Raw genomic sequence first — 14,687 nt, 5'->3', positions numbered from 1 at the left:
CAAATTTTTTGGCAATAAAAAAACCGTTAAATACACATGTAGTTAATGCGTCTGCATTACATGATATATACATTACACACTGGCTCCCTCAGCCGAAGTAAGGCGAAAGCTTTTGGAACTGGTTCAAATTTGTATGGCCGTTTTACACTAGACCAAGATGAATTTAGAAATAAGGTGACGGATTCTGTTTGAAGGAGACAGCCTTATAGAAAAAGCTTGCAGTGTGAACGAGAAGGATATATGCGTCCGCTTGGCTTTCCGGTTGAGCTGGTGGCAGCGCAATAGAAGAGGCTATCGACTGTTAGGCTTTTCAGTTCAAATTTGGCTAATCTAACTGGCTGTGCGTGTTCGAAGATTTTGTCTTGGATTTTAGCTGATAGCCGGAAGACGTTACTGGAGAGGTGTAACAAAATGATAATACATTAATGGTGATAAAGTCCTGTATTTGTTTTTTAATAATCGCTATGGAAATTATTTTTCCATTGTTTTCATTATGATTCTGTTCGATTTTCTAAGGAGATCGTTTCCTTATTTACACCTTAAACTTTCACTGTACATAACAAACGGATGAACTCAGAGCATCGTCTACAATCTGCAGATTTACAATTGTATGCCAAATATACAAAGTTCTCGTTTTTACATTTTATTTGTCGTTTTTTCGCTTTATATTTTAAAATATCAAATTCTTAGTATTCTATCAGTATAAACTTATTGCTTTTTAACCTTCTTGTTCTGTGCTGTTTTCTTCGATTTTCCAGTACATTTTTTCCACAAAAACTTCCACACAATCTTATTGACGAGGAAGATCAGATATAATGCCAAAATTACGATAGCGTAAATATCCAGATTGTTGCTGGCGACAATGCTCATGTGGACCAGAGGACTCTGCATGTGAGGAGCGCCATGGTGACGGATCACATACTCCGTCCAGTAGACAACCAATTCCTGGGCCGTCTGGGGACGATCGCGATACAATTTGGAGAAGGTCTCCAGTTTTTGGGCATACTTTGGATTGCTGATAATCTCTTTGATAGTCTCCTTGAACTCCTTCGCCTCCAAGGAGTTGAGCTCCAAGCGCAGGCCATAGCCGTTCTCCACTACTTTGTCTGCATTCCCTGGCTGATCGGCGAAGACGGGCAGGGTCAACATTGGGACTCCATGGTACTGGGCCTCGGCCACGCCACCCTTGCCCGCATGCGTGATGAAAAGCTTGAGTTTGGGATGGGCCAAGATATCATCCTGGGGCAGCCACTTCTTGTACAATATGTTGGCAGACTTTCCAGGAGTAGTCTGGAGATCCTCCCACTTCCAGATCACCTGCTGCTTCAGACTGGACAGAGTTTTGAAGATGGTCGTCACCACCTCAGGCTTGAAGTGATCGCCCTTGAGATTCGAGCCAAGACTAAACAGGATGACACCATTTTTGGAATTATCCATGAACTGCTTGATATCTTCTGGCAGGGGATCTGGCTTGCTCTTCACTTGGATGCCACCGATTTCAATGACGGCGGGCACATTCGGGCGGATGGGACCCTCGCTGATGCCATGACTGTTGCAGAAGACCAGGGAGACGTTCTTCATTGCCTGCTCGAGGCTGGGCATGCTCTTGTCATCACCCCAAAGACGTCTGTGGGGGAAGACAAAAAAGAGTTCCAAATAAATAATAGATTATAGATCAATTAGATTGCAATCATACATATTTACGGGAGGTACATTAATACGAGAGAAGTTTAGTTTTGATAATCTTTCAATGATAGCTGGTTCTTGTAACAGCAACATGATTAAGTAAACTGATATGAGTCGATGGAAAATTACAGCTTGGTATCTTTAAAATTGGGTCAATACTACTCACTTATAGAAGCCCTGGTATTTGAAGTGAAGGAATTTGCCGAGGAATCGATAGCCGGTACTGCTGAGGAAATTCGTCAGACGCTGCTGGAAGTTCATGGCCTTCCCTGCGGGCACGGATATTGACATTTGAGGGACACTTGACAGCTCCGGATTTCCAATAATTTCGTTGACCATAAGCATGGGCTGAGCCATCCACGAAACAATCAAGGGGCAATTGAATTTGGCACTCAGTCCCACCTGATACGTATTGAAAAAGAAGCCCACAAAGACTATATCGAATTTGTTGTCTTTGTTATTGTAGAGATCCGTGAAACGCTTGTCTTCCAGGGTATCCACCTGTTTGTTTATGAGCCCGGCAAGCGAAGTGAAAATCGATTTCATGGTGGTCCAAGTGGAGGGCTTCTGCCTGACCATATCCACCATGCCTCCGTGGATCAACTTCTCTTCCTCTTCACTAAGTGGGATGACAATGTGCTTGATGCTTTTGTGGGTCACCTTCGGCGGCACCGACGACACCACTGTCACATTGTGACCCTTCTCGGCAAGCGTTTTCATAATGGACATGTGCACAATGAAATGCGATGTGCTGTGACTGGTGAACACTCCCAGAATGTTGGATCCCTCGGTGCTCTGGGGCAGGGATTGCAGGGCCAGGAAGGCGAGCAGCAGGCCGCCCAAGCTGCAGCCCAAGAGGGTGCTTCGTTGCTCAGTCATGACTCGTTAATTCGTCGATGAAGTCCGTGTCTAGACTGATCGGTTACTAGATTCTGGCTCGTATCTTATAGTACTTCGGTAGACACGATAACACACTGATAAGGTTTCGTTAGCCGTTTAATCTGAAAAAATGCGTGTCAGTTGGCAACGAATGTTTGAAACTTATAGAAGTAATAGTAATAGTAATTGGGAAAGTACTTCTTTGATTATGAAACCAGAAGTTTAGGTTTTTACTCAATCCGCTAGTCCGTTTAATTTAAATAGAAATGCTACGGTGTAGTGTACTGTATGATTACCAAAAATTGTACTACAATTGCATTCCCGTTCATCTAATTGACAAAAAGTGGTTTCAAAAAGTTTTAAAAAGTAGTTTCTAAGAGAGAATACAGATAATAAACTCCGACTACTATCGCGATATCATCCATGCCAAAACATCCAAAAAGTAAAACAAAACTGTTCATTCGTTGAATAATGAAATTAAAACGAATATATTGAAATACAAGAAAGGTTAAAACGACTGCTCATAGCTCGACATATTTCACAGAACTTCACGGGCGAGTGGGTTAAGGGGCAAATATTCTCACAGTCAATGTCACTTTAGAGGTTAGCTAGTGTTTCATTAGTTCATTCACTTCGCACTCAGCTGATGACTTTAACAATACAATTATAGATATTTTAAATACCTCCTCGGGAGACAGCAACAATACAATACACTATTAAATACTAGACAACAAATTTGGAAAACAAAACGCGTTCGGGCACGCGCTGCCTTGCGACTCACTGAGAATTTGAATCCGAATCGAATCGAACCGCTGCGATCGCACTCTTGGGCCACGAGTGGGAGCTAAAGAGAGCCGATCGCCAGGGAGAGGGACATTTCTATAAATAAACATGGACAGAGAGTAGGAGGCAACCTGTTAAGCTTGGAGGGGAGTACGTGTACGCTATGCGACATAATTGTTAAAGCTATAATGCAGGTCAAAAGTGGCACCTTGGGATTATAAACTTTATCTGTTGATAATAAAAGCTTAACGATAAGAGATTCGCATGGGTATCAACATAACAGTGTGTTTCAAAGGTATAACTATGCTATGTTGTAATCAAGATAAGAATAAACTACAACAGGAGGGAAATTTAGGCTTCAATAACCTAGGAGATCAATCAATATTTGGAATACGAAGTAGTTTATAATGCCCCCAGCAACATAGATAGTGTTAACTGTTAGTAGACCGCTTATAGTCTAAACTAACTTACAGTGGCGCAACACACTGCATTTTGCAAGCAAGAGCAAGTGTAAGCAATTAATTTCAAGGCTCCTTGATTACACGGTGGCTCTCTCTCTGTCACTACCGTCTGTCTCTCAGCACAAACAGAACACTTCAATGGATGCTTTCTGTCCAGTCATGCTTTCCAGCAAAGCTTTTCCCGCTCTCATTGAGCCCTTGGTTATTTTTGCTTGTGCATCACTCACTCGCTTTTTCGTTCTGTGTTGATCTTTATGCACTCTCTTTCTCTCTCTCTCTCTCTCTCTCGTTGGGCGTTCCTCATGGGGAAGATTATTCTGAGTATTCAGCAAATTTACTTTGGCATATACCCTTCCAGACGGCATATACCCTTCACAAACTTATGCTTCTTTCCACAGGCAAGTGCACTTGTTGTACTCCATTCAACATTCATTCCATTCAAAAAACATTGTGAGTTTTAATTAAAGTCAATAAAAATGTACTATTCATAATTTCAAATGTCGAGTCATATTCCATCTAAATTTTAAAATAATCGAACTGGCTTTCCGCCAGGGCATTTGAATAGTCGACTTTGTAATTTTATATGTTTGTACTGTCTATTTTTAGGCACTTTCTTTGGGCACTCCCTTGTTTAAATTACTATACTATGATGGCGATACTGTGATTTGATGACTAAATCTGTTTCCGTGGGACTTAGCACACACTAATGTGTTTCATTTCATTATAGATTATTATTATTTACTACTACTAGTAATTACTGACTCATTTTATGTAATTATTTTTTCTCTTTTTGGACTTGAATGTCAATCAGAATAACTTATCTTTAGGCTTTAGACCACGCACAGCTCCTAAAACGTTGTGAAATACATATCGGAATGCCAGGCGTAGTATTAACAGCGTAACCGATCCAAACAGCACGAGTGTTCCGTACACATCCAGATTGTGGCGGGCGACGATATCCATGTGGAGCCGGGGAGTCTGCAGGTGATATGCGCCCTGGTGGCGGAGTACATACTCTGTCCAGTAGACAACCGACTGGCGGGCGGTCAGCGGACGATCGCGATATAGAGCCGAGAATCTGCCCACACTCGCCGCGTAAGAGGGATTCTGCAAGAGCTCACGAATGGTCTCCTCCAGAACATCCTCTGTGAGAGTGAGGATATCCAGATGGAGTCCAAATCCTGATTTTGCCATAAGTTCTGCATTTCCCGGCTGATCGCCGAATATCGGGAATGCAAGCATAGGAACTCCATGGAACTGGGCCTCGGCTATCCCACCCTTACCCGCATGGGTGATGAAGAGTCGAGTCTTTGGATGCGCCAGGATGTCGTCCTGGGGAAGCCATTTACTAAAGTATATATTTGATGCATTTCCTGGTGTATTCTCCATGTCCTCCCACTTCCAGACCACCCGCTGAGGAAGCTTGGAAAGCACATTGTACAAAACCTCTACGATTTGAGGACGAATATCAGTGAATCTGGCATTGGTCCCGAGACTAAAGAGTATGGCTCCCTCAGTGGAATTGTCGAGAAACTCAGCCAGATCCTTAGCTAGAGGATCAGGCTTCTCCTTCACCTGTATGCCACCAATTTCGATGGATTGCGGGACTGTGGGACGGATGGGTCCCTCGCTGGGGCCATGATAGTTGTAGAACAGCAGGGATATGCGACGCTTCATCTCGTAGTACGAAGGAAACTCCGGATCTGAATCATTGCCAAAAGCTCCACTGCGAAATGACACAACATTTAATGGTTGAAGGCTAGCCGTTTTTGGATCAATCACTTGTAATACTCACTTGTAATAGTCATTCATCTTCTGCCTCATAAAAACATCTACAATTTTCAGGAAAGAATACTTAAAGAAGTTGATGAAACGCATGCCAAATCCCATGGTAAGTTGCCCCGGTTCGAGGGCTACGTTCAGACTGGGAACATAGGCCGGATCATCGATATTTCCCACCTGCGAATCCATAAAGGGCATAGGTATTCCCACCCAGGATAAAATCACCGGACAGCGGAGTTTAGCTGCAAAGCCCAGTTGGAAATCGTTGAGCATCAGACCCAAAATTACCAGATCATACTTGGTCTGGGGATTCTCGTAGATGGCCTTTACTTTGGGATGCTGAGTCCACTCGTATTGTCCATCGAGTATTGGACTGGACCGCACAAATAGCTTGGCCAGAAAGCTCCAAGAGGATTTCTGCTGGCTGGACATTCGAGCCATGTATTCCTTAGTAATCCTCTCCCGTTCGGGCGTAGGTAGCGCCACAATCACCGTTATGTTCTCATGAGGCTGAAACTTGGGCTTCATCTGGGTCAGCACTGTGATGTTGTGACCCCGATCTGCCAGAGTCTTAGCCACAGCCATGTTTACGATCACATGAGAGGGACTGTGACTGTTGAATACGCCCAGGATATTGGCCCCTTCGATGATAGCAGGCTGTATTGCCAGCATGAGAACCACTAGCAAACAAGCCGGAAGAAATTTTTCCATTATAAGAATACTCTTGCTCGATCCCGCAATACTTGACTGAGCGACGATCCCCTAGCGGACGAGTTTTTATAGATTTGTCTCTCAAAGAAGTGTAAATATTTGGAATTGATATGACTGGCAAACGTTTTTGCTGCACCGCAGTGACTCCGCAGTGGCATCCAATCGTTTGGTTATAATGTAGAAAACATTAATTTAACTTATCAGCAACCATAGGTCCCGATAACCGATCGCCTATCAGGCGCTTGAGTACTGTTTAAATGCTTTTTAATAATGAAACGGCAGATGTCAGCCGACAACAAAATAATCTAGACAGATATGAGATAATAATAATGACCTCCGATTGAGAAAACATTGTTTGTTGCCTGGGAGGTTTGGTTTTTAAAAACAGCTTTATCAATCTTAACATAAGTATTCAAAATTAATGATAGTCCTATTACCACATACAAATTTCTTATTGCGATATATGTGACCCAATTACGACTTGACTACTGAACATTTTTTCGACAAAACCATACCAACCATTTTCATATTTAAGTTTTATTTGATTAAGAAAATAAAGCTAGAAATGAGTTCTTACTTTGGTTGTATTACTTAATTCTTATATATTTTGTATTAAGATGTTTCACAGCTTTTTCTGTTTCTTTGAAGTTTTTGGACTACACTTCGCCTTGCCCTGCAGTTTGTTCCACGCAAAACGAACCGTTAACCGAATTAGGACCAGAATTATAACAAGAACCGATATAAGCAAAGCATACAGATCAAGATTGAATAGCTCGATGAAGCTCATGTGCACGACCGGGCTCTGCAGGTGCGGTGCTCCTCGGTGCCGCAGGACGTAGTCAGTCCAGTAGACAACCGTTTCCCTGGCGGTCATTGGACGGTCTCTGTACATCGAGGAGAACTTGCTAATGGTCTGGCGATATTTATCATTCTCCAGAACCTCATTGAGGGCTGCCCTAAAGCTTTCTTCAGTGATGCTCAGAAGATCGAGGGCCAGACCATAGCCGGAGCGCTCCATCTGATCGGCATTACCAAGTTGATCCCCAAATATGGGCAAGGCCACCATGGGAACGCCATGATACTGCGCCTCGGTGATGCCTCCCTTGCCGGCATGGGTGATGAAGAGTTTTGTGTTGGGATGGGCCAGAATATCGTCCTGCGGCAGCCAGTTCTTGTAAAGTATGTTGGTGGAATTGCCGGGAGTTTTTTCCAAATCCTCCCACTTCCAAATCACATTACGATTGATTTCCGACAAGACCTTGTAGATGATTTGGATCAGTTCCGGTTTCACGGCAGTACTCTTGATGTTCGAGCCCAGAGAGAGGAGAATGGCTCCCTCCGGAGACTGTTGCAGGAACTGATCAATATCCTTGGGTAGAGGATCCGCCGTATCCTTAACCTGTATGCCGCCGATTTCAACGATGGCAGGAACAAGCGGCCTGATGGGACCCTCACTGATCAGATGAGAATTGACAAACGCCAGGGAGATATTTTTCCTCATCTCTTCCAGGCTACGCAGTCCCTTCTCCCCCCCAAAGTTGTTATTAAAATGACGTGTCACTCGGCTATCCAGCTTATTGCTCATGTAAGTGATGAACAGATACTTGGCCAAATTTTCGGCCCTCTTCAGCAGACTCATGGGCTGCTCGGCAATTGTTGCCATGTTGGGCACATAGGACACCTCTGTAGGATTACCAGTAAAGACGTCTATGATAGGGATGGGCGCATTCATCCAGTCTATGATCACGGGCACTTGCAGTTTGGCAGCCACCCCCAACTGAAAATCGTTGATAAAATATCCCAATATCATCAGATCGAACTTCGTCTCGTAGATGCGCTGGAACCGTGGGTCCGATAGCAGATCTGCCTGGGCGTCGATCATCACATTCATGTCGTTCATCAGGCGATTCAGAGTGCTCACAATGGAGTTCTTCTGACCCGCCATTGTGGCCAATTGGGCTTCCAGTACTCGCTCCTGCTCCTCCTTTACCGGCACCACTATCAGGTGGATATTCTTGTGCATCACTTTGGGCTTCTGCATGGAAACCACTGTGACATTATGACCCGCCTCGGCCAGGGCCTTGACCACAGACATGTGCACTATTAAATGGGACGGACTGTGACTGCTAAACAGTCCCAAAATGTTCGCTCCGCGAGCGCACACCGCTAACGTTGCTAGCAATAAAAATATGGAGCGGACTGCTAACATTTTCCCGTCTGGTCAACGTATAATCGAATACTGTTGGAACCGAGGCACACGACAAGCTATTTATTTATCAAAACAGACCAGACCCGACCCCTGAGAACCAAATTTGTAGCATTTTAAGTTGCCTCTCTTTGCCTTAACTTTAATTCTCTTATCTGCCTACGTGCTCCACGCATAGGTAACCGTCTCCTTTAACTGAAATAGAATGTTGTGAAATGGATTCAAAGGGTATTGAAGTATTTTCGAATGATTTTCCTTTTTGAAATAATTTAACATTTTGCCTAAATATTAATGTAGCACAAACTATAGTATCTATCATGTAATTGATACCAATAATGCATAATAATATACACACAAACAAAACAAATTGATTGGCCCATCTTTTGTTGGACGGGCAAGCATGATTCTAGTACTTTTTTCACAACCCTGGGTCTAAAAAGTAAAATGGTAAATCTCTCACTTATCTTTAGTACCTTTATTTATTAGATTGCTCCACATTTATGGCTTATCATTTCGAATACCAAAATTTTAGTTTTATGTAACATACAGTTCCGGACTTATGTGTTTTTTTTGTGTTCTTTTTTTATCATAATTAGGATTGTAAATGACTTATGTGTTGGTACAGCAACACTTTTCCATCGCTATTTTCAGGAGAAGAATAATATTATCCGATAAATGAATATATTTTCCTTAAGATTGGCTCATTCTAAAAAGCGTTACTTTAATGCATTCTATTCAAAGGTTTTAAAAGTCTAAAATAAAAGTTTTGGCACCCTTAATATTTAGCACTTTTAACGTTTAGCTATGTTCTGGTAATTTGTCCATATGGTAATTTATTTGGACAAGGATGCACAATTAAGTCTAACTAGCTATAATTAAAACTAACTAATTAGTTATATAGTCTCATCCAAAATAAATAATAAATACAACACGATTCAAAGGAATGTTTGTGAGCCTCAAACCTGATAAAATGAGACATAAACAAAAATAACGATAACACAACGAATGCTACCATACATGCACAAACCAGAAGTGGATAGAAATTTTATTGAATATAAACAGAATGATAATGAGAGAATGAAAGCTTTTTCCCAATTAATCACTGCTTCCCTGAGGCGATAAGACCAGAGAAGAGAGAGTTGTGGAGAGCGAGCTTAATACAAGATTTAGATGGTCATGTTTTACACCATCGAACAGATTAAAACATATATCTTCAGACTTGGTTTGCGTACATTTCTAAAAATATTTAAAGGCTTATTATATACATATACATATATCCCATTTATCACATTCCAAAGCAGACATCCCCTTCCCCTTCCCTCATGAAGAATGTATATTTCTTTGAAACTGGGTGTTTAAATCTTAATACCATTCAACTTTATTGACTACCCAACCCTAAATTTTTTTTCGTGAGCACCCGGAGCACACATCCACATTCCTCCCCAAACTACATGAACTTTTTACTGCCTGGAGGCATGGGATTAGCCTCTATGCGTAGGAGTTGCTGCGTCTGCCCTTTGATGTGTCCCCAGTGGTTCATCTCTCTTAACTCTGCGTCAAACTCCTGAATTGTTTGATTCAGCTCCGGATAGAGGTGCTTGAGCACTCCATGGTCCAGCGTGGGGAAGAGATGGTGAAGCGCATGATCACCGAAGTGGGTGAGGACCAAGAGATCCGACCACTTGACGTCTCGCCGATCGATGACCGTATCCATCTGATAGAGACCCCAGTCTCGGTCCGTGCGCTGGGCATCGCCATCGTGCAGTATGCGAGGATCATGATGAGCTGCAGTCAGTCCAATGAACCCAAAGAAAAAGGCTCCTACGGCGAGGACGTGCAACCAGCTCCACAGAGCAGCACTCAGACCAACGCCAGTGGAGAGATAAAGGAAGAGGGGCAGAGTAAAGGCAATGAGATCATCCCAGTACATTATGTTCTTCTTAGCCAGTGAGATGACCAAACTAAGAATTGATAGAGTTACGTCATGATTACCTACATAACTTTTCAATTATGACCACCACTCACCGTTGCAGGAACGCCACAGAGAAGGAGAGCACATAAAAAAGCGGAGAAACCACAACCGACATCCAGCGCTTTATGCGACTGCCATAATGAGGATTGGGAACCCAGCACAGGAACGGCTCAAACATCGAGAGCTCCAGATCGTGCAGAGAGTTCGGATACACATGATGGGATAAAGCATGCGAGATCCGCCAGTTCCTGAAACTCATGAGCGTCAGATTGAAGGTGTACATCCGCCAGTTGTCGCGCTGATGGAAGTAATTGTGCGCGGCATTTGCCAGCCAGCAAAGTGCCAAGCCAGCTATGGCCAGGACGAACAAAGAGTTAAGGACTGTGCCAATCCAGCTAAGCATAAAGACAGAGGCCAGGATACCAGAGTGGAGGTACTAAAAAAAGGGTTACAAGAAAGTCAGAAATATAGATTGCATATCGGTGTATCTTCAAGGGAAAGCAACCCACATCTGTCTTCTTTGTGGGACTGTAATTCATCTTCCTCAGTTTCTCTCTCACTCTCCGCTTCAGAGTCATGTAGAAACCATTCTGATCGAGCGTAAACTTGTAGTTCCTTGGTTGGGCTGCTTCCCGCACTTCGAATTTGCTGAGCATTCGTCGTGCTCGGTCCTCAATGTGATGCGACTCGAAGGGCTCGGTGATGTCGGTGCCGCGGGTGCACTCGATCCAGTATGCCCCACCCGGATGCCGCGTGGCAAAGTCGCTCAAGTCGTACAGCTTATCGTTAATGCGCCAGAGACCTTCGGCCCCATCGTCCGAATGTTTTCCCTCCAGCCAGCTAAAGTGCAAACAAAGTATTAGTTTTATTCTAGCCTTAAAATGAAATTAAGAACTGCAAACCTCTCCACTGTGGCAGGTTGATGCTGGCGATAGCTGGGATAGTTCTTCGAAATTCCGGACACCCGCCAGGCCTCCTCCTCGATATTAGGGGTCATTTTATGGCCAGGAAATTAATAGACCTACGAAAACAAGGGGGTATTTATTAATAAACACAAAATGATATACCTAATCGCTTCAGATAATTTTGTTATACTCATAGACTCCCAAGTTCAACGTACCACTTACATATAATAGAAACCGGTCGTCAGTCTTCTATTCAGAGCACCCGACGCAGTCTGTTTTTACGGAGTGCCCACTGAGCTTCTATATGGAGCGCGGCTCGACTTTTTTCTCGCGATTATCAACGATCAATTAAAAGCCCACTGCAGAGAGCGGCACTAATCAAGAGCTTTTGGTTAAAGTTTCTCTCTTCCGCTCTCTTAATTCCAATCGAGAGTCCAATGGAATTGGAATGATATGGAAATGGTTGAATGGTGAAATGATGTTGGGTGATGGAATGCCTGACCCAGCGTGGAGACTTTGACACTTAATTTGTTTGGCCTGTGGATGGGTCATGATATTGCTTTCGAAGAAAGCTCTTGAATTTTTAATACAATTTTGTATCATAGAACACCGAAATGAAACATTTTTTGCTAAATGTTTTTAATTCTTGCAATTTAATTATTTTCCCTAAGTATCATACCATATCATATCATGACCATACGACTTAACGTTGATCTTTGTAACTCTGCCCGTCTACGAAAAAGATCAGGCAATTAAATTCCATGTGATGTTTTCGGGTGTTGAGTCTGAGCAAAAACCTTTTTTTTCCTTATTACCTACAGATACAAACAAAAACAGCTTCAAGTCCCAGTTACGGGACACACAGAGACACAAGCACAAGATCAAGAAGCAATTTTGAATAATGGCGGAATCTTTTCACACTTTTGCATCATATAAAATTCAGAACCGGACTACCCCCAACTGTCTCTTCATTCATAGCATTCGGCTAGACTCTGGCCAGCCAAGCGAAGCCTCTCCTATTACTTTCCCCTATCCGATGCTATTTTATTTAACACCAAATGGTCTGACCCATTATCTCGCAGACAGACCTGTGTTGATATTCGCTTGTGGTATTTCGGGCCCCCACTCCATTAGACGCGGCCCCTTAGACAAGCCCACGCTATGTTTTCATCGCCACGTGAACCCCAAGATTATATGTACTATCAGTATATACAGGTGAAATTCCATAAGTCGAACCACTATTATCCAACGAAAACGTTCCACTTATGTTGTGTTGCTACTCAGCTCAAGTCACAAAAGTTCTTGTTACGGAAGTTCAACTGTAATAGTAAAAAGACGTTTAGAGGGGACGGCTCTGGGCTGTCCGTCCCCCTGCTGATAACACTGACCTTATCAATATGGAAATGTTTTGAAATGTATGTGTGTAATTCTAAATCGATTCTGGTTTATATAACCTGTCTAGATTGTTGATACGCATAAAATCTTCGAACGAATGGCGATTCCATTCAGTTTATTGCGCGGAGCGCACTCGTACAGTTGCTCAGCCGGAGCCTAGGATTGTCAGAGGACCCCATAAAAGGACTCTCCATCATGGTGATTGAGGAGTGGAAGAAGAGTGGCATTGCCACCAAGTTCCCAACATACCGAAATTCCGCTTTGGTCACTACACACAGTTGGCAAAAGGGGAAGCGCGAGGACGATCAGGCGGAAGGACTATGGCGCATAAACGATGGCATCTACGACTTTACGGAGTTCATTGACAAGCATCCTGGCGGTCCCTTTTGGATACGCGAGACGAAGGGCACCGATATTACGGAGGCCTTTGAGGCCCACCATCTGTCAACGGCTCCCGAGAAGATGATCGCCAAGTACTGGGTGAGAGATGCTGCGGAGCCTAGGATCTACACATTGACCCTTGATGAGGGTGGATTCTACAAGACCCTCAAGGAGCGAGTGCGTAAGGAGCTGAAAACCATCGACAAGACACCAAAGCGCAAGAGTGATGTGAGTTAAAAGATTAGGCCATCAGTAAGCCATCTGACAATACTAAAATCTCTCCAAATTTAGTTAATCCACTTCGGCGTGCTAGTGTCCTTGTTCTTGTTTGCGATCATCAGTGCCAAGTACAAGAGTTTGGTGGCTTTGATCCTGGCGGGTGTAGCGCTCTGCTGGACCGTGATCGTATCGCACAACTATTTCCATCGTCGCGACAATTGGCAGATGTACGCCTTCAACCTGGGCCTGATGAACTTCGCTTCCTGGCGCGTCTCACATGCCATGTCCCACCACATCTATCCCAATTCGTATATGGACCTGGAGCTGTCCATGTTCGAGCCACTGCTCTGCTGGATTCCCAATCCACAAATCAAGAGCAAGGCCATGCGTTACGTGTCCTGGGTGACGGAGCCGGTGGCCTATGCCCTGGCATTTTTCATACAGATTGGCACTCGGTAAGCGAATGATTAGCGCTATCACTTCAATCAGCAATCTTTAGATGATTGATATTTCAGACTTTTCTACTCGTTCCGCAACACGAACATCATGTACTGGCACGATCTGCTGGCGCTTAGCATACCCCTTTCCATCTACCTGGGCACGGGCGGTACTGTGGGCCTGCTTTCCTGTCTGCGCACATGGTTGGCAATGACGTCGATAGCTAGCTTCAGCTTCTGCCTTATCGGACTGAATGCGGCGCATCATGATCCGGAAATTTATCATGAGGGAGATACGAATCGAGAGGATCGCGACTGGGGCCTATTCCAGGTGGACACGATTATCGATCGCGGTGATCTCAAGGGGTCGCAGTTCTTGGTCCTCACCCACTTCGGCGATCACGTGCTTCACCATCTTTTCCCTACCCTCGATCATGGTCTCCTGCCAGCCCTCTATCCGGTGCTCCTCCAAACTCTCGACGAGTTTAAGGGTCACCTGCGCGAGTGCAATCACATTGAGCACATGATTGGACAGCACAAACAGCTGTTGCGCATCCAACCCAATCCTAAGCCACCCGGTGCGGGAAAGAAAGAAATTTAGATGATATTTTATCCATCAATATCTTAAGATATGTACATATGAGGTTGCAGTCATAGACTGTAAAGTGTACAGTCATTGTAAATCAATAAATCAATCAATTTTAGGAATATATTTTAGAAAATCTTTTACTATGTATATTCGTCCTTTTTCAATGAATATGTATGCATAATTATAATAACGTCGAATATATATATCTCTTGGGTGAAAAAATGACGTCCCTCCTTGGACGTCAAAGGCTCCTTTCTATAGTCGAATTGATCGAGTGTCGA

General features: G+C 43.6%; 4 protein-coding genes across 5 annotated transcripts; 1 reads left to right on the top strand and 3 right to left on the bottom strand.

Moving 5' to 3' along the window:
- Positions 1-630: 630 nt before the first annotated feature.
- On the bottom strand, positions 631-6,320 carry LOC108164069. Its single transcript, XM_033393473.1, has 4 exons — positions 5,605-6,320; positions 4,623-5,535; positions 1,853-2,571; positions 631-1,627 (listed from the first exon to the last, which is right to left on the bottom strand). Exons 1-4 carry the CDS (start codon positions 6,300-6,302, stop codon positions 709-711), a joined length of 3,249 nt encoding a protein of 1,082 aa, XP_033249364.1. The 5' UTR covers positions 6,303-6,320; the 3' UTR covers positions 631-708.
- Positions 6,321-6,660: 340 nt separating this feature from the next.
- On the bottom strand, positions 6,661-8,549 carry LOC108164271 (UDP-glucuronosyltransferase 1-1). Its single transcript, XM_017299914.2, has one exon. The coding sequence runs from the start codon at positions 8,509-8,511 to the stop codon at positions 6,925-6,927; it is 1,587 nt and encodes a 528-aa protein (XP_017155403.1). The 5' UTR covers positions 8,512-8,549; the 3' UTR covers positions 6,661-6,924.
- Positions 8,550-9,517: 968 nt separating this feature from the next.
- On the bottom strand, positions 9,518-11,701 carry LOC108163268 (cytochrome b5-related protein). 2 transcript variants are annotated; one of them, XM_017298469.2, is made up of 5 exons: positions 11,608-11,701; positions 11,383-11,501; positions 10,990-11,320; positions 10,534-10,916; positions 9,518-10,469 (listed from the first exon to the last, which is right to left on the bottom strand). In XM_017298469.2, the coding sequence occupies exons 2-5, from the start codon at positions 11,475-11,477 to the stop codon at positions 9,956-9,958; spliced, it is 1,323 nt and encodes a 440-aa protein (XP_017153958.1). In that variant the 5' UTR covers positions 11,478-11,501; positions 11,608-11,701; the 3' UTR covers positions 9,518-9,955. The 2 variants fall into 2 exon arrangements, with proteins under 2 accessions (XP_017153958.1, XP_017153957.1); XM_017298468.2 differs by having other exon boundaries at positions 11,601-11,698.
- A 1,185-nt stretch (positions 11,702-12,886) lies between these two features.
- LOC108163269 (cytochrome b5-related protein) lies at positions 12,887-14,529 on the top strand. Its single transcript, XM_017298470.2, has 3 exons — positions 12,887-13,389; positions 13,453-13,835; positions 13,896-14,529. The coding sequence occupies exons 1-3, from the start codon at positions 12,976-12,978 to the stop codon at positions 14,416-14,418; spliced, it is 1,320 nt and encodes a 439-aa protein (XP_017153959.1). The 5' UTR covers positions 12,887-12,975; the 3' UTR covers positions 14,419-14,529.
- Positions 14,530-14,687: the final 158 nt, after the last annotated feature.

Source organism: Drosophila miranda, chromosome 4 (assembly GCF_003369915.1).
Source record: "Drosophila miranda strain MSH22 chromosome 4, D.miranda_PacBio2.1, whole genome shotgun sequence".
Classification (NCBI taxonomy): domain Eukaryota; kingdom Metazoa; phylum Arthropoda; class Insecta; order Diptera; family Drosophilidae; genus Drosophila; species Drosophila miranda.
Note: the sequence above shows the minus strand (reverse complement) of the source record. Positions and strands in the feature narration are given on the sequence as shown.